General features: G+C 41.3%; 1 protein-coding gene across 1 annotated transcript in view; it reads right to left on the bottom strand.

Annotated features, from left to right (window-relative positions):
• Positions 1–9,987, bottom strand: part of TENM4 (teneurin transmembrane protein 4) — a gene marked incomplete at both ends in the record, with an annotated part of 73,977 nt that overhangs the window by 61,186 nt on the left and 2,804 nt on the right. The window contains one exon of the mRNA XM_009075277.1: positions 4,828–5,089. Coding sequence (XP_009073525.1) covers positions 4,828–5,089 — 262 coding nt within the window. The remainder of the gene's footprint in view (positions 1–4,827; positions 5,090–9,987) is intronic.

Genomic DNA, 9,987 nt, shown 5'->3' with positions numbered 1-9,987 from the left:
GTACTAAACTGTCTTTATCTCAACCCATGAGTTTTCCAGTTTTTACCCTTCCAATTCTCTCCCCAGTCCTGCTGGCGGGAGAGTAAGAGAGTGGCTGTGTGGGGCTTGGTGGCTGACTGAGGTTAAGCCATGGCAGCACTCAGCATGGACCTTTTCAGCACAAACCAGCAACCTTCAATTGAAAATTGAAGGTAGTAGCGTAGCAGTGAGCTGGAAAGCTTGGTCTGCTAATGGGATGTGTCAGAAGGTCACAGCTGGCACTGTTTTCTTCCGCACCACTTCTGAAGTTCTTCAGTGTGCTGGACCCTAAATGAGCTGTGAAAATACTTCCCTAGCAATAATCAGCTTTCCAAATATTAAGGGCATGGAAGCTTGAAGGCAGGTGGGTCAAGAGATCCACCCATGAGGAAGAGATCACATCCATCATGGTGTAATTCTTGGTATTGTCCTGTACAAGGTCAGGAGTTGGATTTAATAATCCTTGTGGGTCCCTTCCAACTCAGGATATTCTATGGTTCTATCATCCTGGTGTCCTTCGCTCCTGTACCCAGTTTCTCCTACATGGGAGCAGCATGATATGGCTCATCTCTTACAGGTTTTCTGGTTAGTGTTATCAATAATGACAAATCTTGTAACCTGCCCTCCAAAAACAGCTCTTCTGAACTATTATCCAAGGCACAACACTTTTCAAAGTTAAAACTTACAGGCTCTGAGCATTGCAGCACTTGACAAATGGACATATCCAGCAGTTAAAGCCCCATTCCACTGTGCTCATAAATATTTACTTTCTCTAATGCAGCCTTTTTAATTTACATATCTTAGTGCTTAAGAGGCTGAAATATGACAGAATTGGGAAAACCCAGGATTTTTAAAATATATTTTATGAGATCAGCAGCAAGCTGGACTGGGACCAGGCTCAGCCAGAGACAAGCAGAGCCAAACTACAGTAAAGGTGGTCCCTTGTATCAAATCTGTCTTCATATGTAACCCCACTAGAAAAAATTCAGGCAGAAATAATTGTCACAGAGGTACCATTTGGAAAGTCTGGTTCAGATCCCTGTCAGAAATAATTATTTCTCTCAGCCATGATCTATCTCTGCTGTCTACCGCTCCAAACAAAGGGTCAGCCCAGTGCTACCGAGGCACTGAGCAGCACAAGGGGCTGTGTTTAAAGGTGTCTGCTTGAAGAGAAGGTTCAAGCAGTAATTCAGATTATCCAAAATGCATTTGTAGTTTGTAAGTAGTGAAAAACTAGCAATAAAGCAGGGCATTGGTGGGGGGACTATAATCCAGTGTGATGTCAGTGGGAGAACAGGGGAAAAACAAGGTTTATAATAATCTGAATGTACTAAAAGCAACGAGAGCTGAATTGTGCCCTTATTTCTATCTGATAATTGCTGTTTGGCCCAGATATATTCATATGCTGTATCTGTGGCCCTTGTGAAAGACTCTCAAGTATTTATCCCAGCCTAACCAATATAATCTGCTCTTTTAAAGGGGTCAGCCACCAGGCTGGGCAGGCAGAGGAGCTGGTTCTTCAGGCTTACTAGGCATTTACATAATTTTGCAATTTTCGCTGCCATCTTCCCTTTGCTCTGTGGTATTGATCTATTCTGGTGTTAGTAGCAATTCTACTCTTTGCATGAGATGATGTAGGAAATCTTGTTTCTGTGTGCTGAATTACATGTCTCTTACAGCTGCTCTTCAGTCTGCCAGCAGACAAGGCAAGGAATAGTCAATGTCTGGGGTTTTTTAAATATGATGCTCAGAGGGAATTTTGAGAAAGAAAAGCATTTAGGGCCTGATTCAGGGGCCTTAACATAGACATCTAGTGATTTTGAGATGCTCTATGGTATCCAAAACCTCTGCAAGGGGATGACAGCTCTGACATGGAGCTTCTTGAGATCTCTGCCTTTCTGAAGCTACAGCTGGAGGCCTGAAGGGACACTTTGGGGCATGATAAATGGCACTAAATCTGTCTATAGGCACCTGAACCAAACATTAAAAATGCATTATTTGGTCTTTTGAATGCATCCAGGTAGAAAGCACTGCATTTATTTGTTGGAGTTCATGATGTTCCTATCTGCCCACTTGTCAAAACCTCTTTCCCAGCCCTGCCATCTGCTTGTCACCTCCTCCCAGCTATGTGCTCACACCTTTTATATTTAACATTTCTCCACTGAGAACTGTGTACTATAAAATGCAGCTGCAGGAAATGACAGCTAGGTTATTTTTTTATTGTATATATATCCAGTACAAAACCAAAAAGTAGTCCATCTATGAACTGAAGTACAGTCAGGACTTTGCCATAAATCACAGTATCTTGTAAACTTCTGTACCACAACCTCTGTTAACCTTCAGCTATCAATATCTGAGGTGGAATACTGGTTTACAGGTTTTAGCTCAATCATTTGGCACATAGGAAAAGTACTGCTTACCATATAAGGGATTCCTTTTATCTTAACTTAGGAGCCTAAAATTAGGAGTCTCCTCTGAACTACTCTTTTAGGTCTCCCCACAGCAAACAGCAGAGATAGGCTCTTTGGAAGTTTTGTGTTGCCATGTAAACTTAAGAGTGGAATTCAACTCCAGCATAAGGCACCTAAATCCAGATGTTAACTTATAAATATGCTGATGTGAGGCAGGCATGTGAACATCCAATTATAGTCAGTGGAAATCCAACTTATACCATCAGTGGGAACCAGAAAGCTTCAAGATGGTCAGTTTAACAGATCTGTAAGCTCCACTGATGGTACTGATTAGATTTCTGTCAGCTTTAATGAGACATCTAGCACATATCCAGACAACTGCATGTAAACACCTTATTTAGGTGTTAAAATCTCAAAACAAATCCTTCTTAGGTATTAGACTCCATAACTACAGGTGTCTAGTCCAACTTGGAATATCCAAGTGATCTGACATTCACAAGGGTTTGGCAGATCTAATTCAGGACACTGATAGAGGGATCATTCTGGATTGGCAGTTGGAAGTCAAGCAGGATACCTGCTAGACATTTCAAATGGCATTAAGCAGCTATAATGAGGGTGGCAAAACATTAGCACTAGAGAGGTGGTAGATGCTCCACCCCTGGAAACATTCAAAATCAAGTTGGATGGGGCTCTGAGGAACCTGGTCTAATGGGAGGTGTTCCTGGCCATGGCAGGGGGGTTGGGCTAGATGACCCTTTAAAGGTGCCTTCCAACCCAAACCATTCTATGACCTATAGTCAAGAAACTGTATCAAACCATTGCTTACGAACAACATCTCTGGCTTCTCTCACACTCAAGAGACAGACGTGCTTTTATTGAAGATGAATTTTAGAACTTTTTAGTTCAATAGATATAATTAACACAATCTAACAAGTATCCTACCAAATAATGAGTGAGGTTATGATCATAGTTGTGCAGTATCAGATATTTTCTTCTTTCCCAGGCAGCACTAAACATTACCTTTCATGGTGTTTGTTGGTTTACCAAAAAAAGATATGTGAAAACTGAACAACGAATTTGCAATATGATGGACTTTACAAAATATGGGACTTAATTAGCAATTATGCTGGGACAAACGCAGTGACTGTAATTGGAAATTAGTGTGAGAAAGGATCATAAGATTTGGTCCAGAGGGAAAGGTAAAGAAACCACTAGCTTTATTTGTTACTGGGTTCAGCACCTGGTTTATTACAATTAGAAGATATAAAATTACTTTCCTCATTAATGGTACTGCAACCCCAATGGAGTCACACAGGAAGCACACAATTTGTCCCTACACTTGTTACTGTTTCCACCATGGCATATTATTATTTTTCATTAAAAAGCAATACCCAGGACATGCTGAATACTGGCATCTAAAACCCAGGGAACAACATGCTCAAGAAAGTAAAGCTTGAATGCTTCTACATCCATATATTTTGAAAGAGTGAGTGTTTTTAAGGAAAATGGATAATTTGGTTCTTTAAACTATTCAGTTTAAAAACAAACTTTCCATTTGGCAAAATACATTGAAGCCACAGGAGATTATTAAACTACCTTATCCAACTCACAGTTCTTTAAAAAAAAGAAAATGGGGATGAGAAATTAAAGGTAACCCTCTCACTTTGCTCATTTATTGCAAAGGCCATGAAGTACAATAAAACTGAGGTGCTCTGCAGACTGGCCCTTTGCCAGCCATCTGCTGGCTTGACTGCATGTCCCATCAGCTTTGTAGAGTGAGGGGTATGACTTCCAACCATGAAAAAGTTCACCCCAACACTCCACCACTGAGGTCTGTAATGCCTACTGCGTGGAATTTAATTCTGAACAGAAGAAAGGCATTAGAGCAGAAGTGGTTCATCAGCCTGGCCAAAGGGCTAACAAGGGACCCAGCCCACCTCCTGCTGATGGGAGGTGAAAGCAAAGCAGAGCTAACGTAGGTTTTCTTTTCTGTCAGCAACATGTGTGTTGCCTCCATCCCTCAGGGATAAGGGAAAAGAAACCTTCTGGCGAAGTGAGTGCTCTTGCTAAATGTCTGAAAAATGGTGTAGCAAACAGGGTATGCTTAGGAAAGCAGGTGAATAGTTGCATTAGTGTTGCAACAGAAGCAGAAGCACAGAAAGGAGAGTGGCGAGGCACAGGAACAGGTAGCCCAGAGAAGCTGTGGATTCCCCAATCCCTGGAAGTGTTCAAGGTCAGGTTGGATGGGGCTTTGGTCCACCTGATCTAGTGGAAGATGTTCCTGCCCATGGCAGGGGGGTTGGAGCTAGATGATCTTTGAGGTCCTTTCCAACCCAAATCATTCTATGAGTCTATAATTCTACGTGTTTTTTGTCTCCTCAGCTCAGAGAGTTCATACCTGGATTTCAGGAACAATAGGACCTTTCTCTGAGCAGGAAGTTGCAAAAGCTGTCAGTGGAGATGGGGAGACCACAGGGTTGGGCCGGGCGAAGTTACTGAGATCACAGCTTGGGATTTCATTCTCTTCATGCCTCATGACTATGGTTTCCATCACGAAGAAGCGATCCCATGGCAACCACAGTGTGTGCTCCTGGGTGATGAAGGGAGCCCGTTCAAAGTGCAGGATAATGGAGATTCCACCAATGGTAACGAGATCAAAGCTGTTTGAAGAGAGGGAATAAAAAGTTAGCACAAACACCACCCCATCTGTTTGTAACAACTCCCTAGCAAGGACTCCCAGAAAAATAAATGCAAGAAATATGATCAGTTACATTTTATGAGCCTAAAACCTACAGCCCAAATAGGCTTTAGCTGAGTAACAGCAAGTGGCAGAGGCAGGAATACAAGCTCAGCTTCTTTGCAAGTTGTCCTCATGTATATTAAAAACATACCCATCCTCTTTTGAAACAAATGTTTATCGTGGTTAGTGCTTTTCTAGTGCCACTTGAACACACATACTAATTTTCTTTTGTTTTTAAGTATTTATCATCCAAACACAGTCACAGATTGGATCAATTCACATGATGAAATAAACTATTTGGAAAGCAGTTTCTCTGACGCACTCCCATATAAATTGTCTTGGCACCACTGCTAACCTGATTAATGCCTAATGCAATCCAGGGAACATGAGGAGCCCAGTCAAGGACTGAGCCTAGTATACTAGAAATACATGCCATGCAAGCAGTCTCTGTATCATGGCACTCAGCACATCATCTCCTTTGACTTGTAATCATTTAGAACAGGGCAGATGAATCACTGCCTGTGGCCTGTCACTTTGCCCTTAGCTCTCTCCAGCCAAGTGCCTTTTCTGCCTGTGTTAGTGTTGGATAACACTATGTTGGCCCTCCAGAGCTGTGTGAAAAGATGTTACCTTGGTAAGGTAATATTCATCCTCTGGATGTAAAGATGTTGGGATAAGGTTCTGGAGTTTTTCTTAGTTTTGTATTTAAACTTCACATCTTGTCAGAGATGGAGATTTTATCAAGTACCACAGGATGAATTTACGATGTATAGACCCAAAAAAAGAGGTGTTAAGTGAGAAAGGAAAGGATTTCAACACAAATTGAAGAACTCCTGTTTTTCCTCCTTTGTGTTTTTCTCAATATCTCTTCGGTTGCAATGCCAAATGTGTGCTTCAGGCAAAGAAAGTTTTCCCATCCCTGTTTCTCACTTTCAGTGTTTGGCACTGCTGTATCACAATCTCACTTGGATTTTAAGCACATGAACAGGCTTGCTGGCTTCAGCGAACCTGCACATGTGCTTAAAGAGCTGTGAGCTTAAGTGCTTCTCTGTACATGAGAACTGGATTCTGAAACAACCTGATTGCCCAAAGTCAGATGTGATGCACCTTCTAAATACAAGGTAGAAGATGAAAAAAAGCATTTAAAATTATTATTCAACACCTAATTGTGTGGCTTCCAGATCAGCTTCAAAAGTACCAGAGAAGAAACAATGGGTATGAACTCTTCATAAAAAAATAAAACCTTTGGCAAGAAGTTGTTTGGGAGGACCTTTTTTATTTTATGGCTGATGGACTGAGGAGCCACTCAGTAAATATAATTATGCAAAGAAGGTTATTAATGAAAGAATGTTAAATTGAGTCCATGGGAGGAAGTGGAAAGCATTTAAAAAAGCTAAAGCCATGTTTATTCTCCCACTGAAGTTGGGGCATCAGCTTCCCAGACCTATGGAGGTTGACTTGCAGTAGCCTGACAAGCAACTTGCTGGTCCCTGCCAGCAAAGCTGTGCAACGTTTGTACTCTGATGTGAATGTTTTTAACAGCCAATTAACATTTGGCAAGTCCTTCAGCTGGGCAGGAGACGCTTGCTCTGCATGGATCCAGGCAGTGAACGGGGCAACAGGAGGAAAGAAATAAACATTACAAATGATGATCAACAAGTTTTTAGGCAAGTGGGAAGAGACTTTATTTGCAAACACCTCCATTTCACTCCTTTGGCTTCACTGAGCCTGGGTCAGGGATAGGTAACCAGCTGGGGGGAAACATCCCGGCCTCTCCTGCATCCCCAAAACAGGATGCACAAGGGAGAGCACCACCTCCATGGCAGGCTCAAGCAGCTGTGAAAACAGAGCCATGCAGTATTTTTCAGCAGGCGGTGTTGCTCATAAGCTGGTTTTCCCAGTCACAGAGTGCAGCTTTCAAGTTATCTTGATGAACTGAACAAAAGCTAAAGCCAAAACCCGAGAAATCCAAACTGAAAACACCTCCCAGTTTCCTTCAGTGAAATTAAATTTAACAAGAGGAAAACCATCTTGGGATTGAAGGAATGAGATAACTTTATTTCTGATTTTGCTGCTGATCTCTGATGTATCTTTTATCACTCTGAAAAAAATCATACTTGTTGTACAGTCATACTGTTGTTTTCCTTTAAAGACTCTGGAGAGGCAGGCTGAAGGATGAATATATCTATTTATTTACAAAGCTGGTCCAAGAGACAAAAACCCCACACAAAAGTGTAACCCTTTCCCATCTCTTTGTTCTGAAAGTTCATGTATTTGATCTTTCTAAGAAAGCCATGCCAAAGCTGCTGAATGTGATATGGAAAAAGTCTGAAGACTTTCTTGTTCTTTTATTAACATTATTCCTACAACCATGGAATACTGAGGACTTGAAGCCTCTACAAACTACCAGTTTAATCAAATTTAAAGCTTTATTTAAAAATGTGGTTTATAATCCAGTACTGATACTTTGATCCATCTATTAACTTTGCTTTACAGAAAAATGCATACAACATAGTAGTTTGAGAGATGTCGTTTTATCTTCATGCCTTGTTATCTGAAAAAAGTCTCTGTCTCAATAATTAGGCTAAAATACATGTAAGCCTTGAAGGTATCAAAGTTTTGCTCAGACTAAGTAATGTGACTTAAACAGGATGAGGATTTCACTATATAAGGCTATATCTGAGCAATGTAATAGGAGAGACCTGGAATACAGTGAACCCACTTACAGGGGTGAAAAATTCAGGTCGCTGTAATTCTAAAACTGAAATTTTACTTGCTCATTTTGAAACTCATTTGTAAAAAAAACCAAACCCACCCAAAAAAAACAAACCTGGAGAAACAAAATCAGCTTAGGAACCAATCTACCTAAACTGATGCAATTGTATCTTTAAATTCCCTTACTTTAAAACCCAAGATATTGCCCTGCTATCACTAAACTGATTTACTAAATCAATTTAAGGCAATTCAGTGCACGTTTTCAAGAACAGATATTCCCATGGTGCATATACCAAATAATAAAGCCACTGAGTTTGCATGAGTGCTCCCATTTATCCTCCAAACCAGAATGACACTGAAGATGGTCCAGATGACCCTGTATGACTGTGCACTGCTCTGGACCGGGAATGTATGCAGCCTGCTACTGCAGGTCATGAGAACCTGCTTCGTGCTTAACAGCATCAACTGCTTAAAACAAAGTGACTCAATCACATGAAAAGTGCACCATGAAAAGGCTGATGCGAAGAGTCATGCTCTATTAAAAAAAATACTCAGAAACATAAAAAAGATAATGGAAACTGTAATAGCAATGATTCTTTACATGATTTTGACAGTGTTTTACAAATAGTATTTAATAAATACTATAACAATCAGTAAGGAAGGCAATCTCCCTTTTACAGGCTGGTTTGCTGGCCTAGGAAGGTCAAGAGATGTACCTAATGCTATCTGCTAAATCAGCAGTGAGGCTAGGACCAGAAATCTGGGATGTCTGACATAATTTTCTGCCCCGATAAATTTTAGTCTGTATGGTCTTAAACAGTTCAAGGTAATTTTTAGAAGACCTCACAGGACTCAAGGTCAAGTTTCATGGGGCTTTGAGCAACCTGGACTAGTGGAAGGTATCTCTGACCATGGCAGTGGGGGTGGAACTAGGTGGTCTTTAAGGTCCATTCCAACACAAACCATTCTACAAATCTATGGATCTTGGTGTTCTTAAGAGAAGGGCTTTCACTTGTCCATTTTTTACCTTCAGAGTATACAGATGCACTGCTGTGCCTGTTCATTTGAGAAAATACCTGCATGTGTCCCTCAGCCAGGTTGGGAAGGATTTTTGTGATTCCAGAGACTCAGTACTGCAACGGGACAATTTGTTGGATGTTGGTTGTGCACCAGACATGCATGAGGTTTCTGTAGAAGCAGATTTATTTGAGAGGAAGGTGAAGAAAGTGAAATCAGAAGAGCTGGCACCATGTAGTCTGGGGTTACACTGACCCACACTAGCTACTGACAGAAATCACAGCTTTATGATGAATCTTGCTTGGTCACAGATTCCCTGTTCTGAGACAGCTGATCTCTGTCGTTTTTATCATTTGGAGCTGTGTATCTGTTGGGGGCTGAGTCAGCAAACTGCAGCCCTGAGCTCCTTGAAACTAATTTAACTTCTGGAGGCTGACAGCCAGCTCCAAAGAAACCAGGGTCCACTGAAGCCTGGTAGAGCATACTGATGCTCCAGCTGCATTGCTTTCTGCCCTGGGTCTCCTGCTCAGCTGGACCTTGGGAAGGACACGGCACAGATGGAGCATCCCTAGCTTGAACTGCCAGTAGAAGTAGGTTTATAGCAGGAGGGATTTGCCTTTCTGCACCCAAGAACTGGAAAGAAATAATTACTTGAATATTACAAAGATCTGAAGCCTAGATAGTAGCATTCACATCCATGCTCTGTGCCTGTTCAGCTTACTGGTATACTGGTATATTTGTTAGCTAGAGGTGCAGTTTAAGACAAAGCCCCTCTTTGCTACGTCCAGTCCAACTGCAGAGCAAAGAGACGATCCCTTCCTCAAAGTACTTGTAATCTAAATGAAAGATTATGCATGGTAGTTGTCATGCATGGTAGTTCCTTGTATATATACATGGGAACAGATAGAAAAAAAAGCTTATGACAGGCATTATTGCCCAGGAATTTTTCAGGCATATTTATCTGTTCTATTGGACTCAGATTTTGTGCTGGTCCATCCACAGCAATCTGATTGTGAGAGTGTGGTTTGGGTCTCATTTTCACACACAGTGTGTTCAGTAAGGTTGACAGAGACACTCATAGCATAA

This window comes from Acanthisitta chloris, unplaced genomic scaffold, assembly GCF_000695815.1.
Source record: "Acanthisitta chloris isolate BGI_N310 unplaced genomic scaffold, ASM69581v1 scaffold5685, whole genome shotgun sequence".
In the NCBI taxonomy this organism is placed as follows: Eukaryota; Metazoa; Chordata; class Aves; order Passeriformes; family Acanthisittidae; genus Acanthisitta; species Acanthisitta chloris.
The sequence above is the reverse complement of the archived record's forward strand: the minus strand, read 5'-3'. Positions and strand labels throughout refer to the sequence as shown.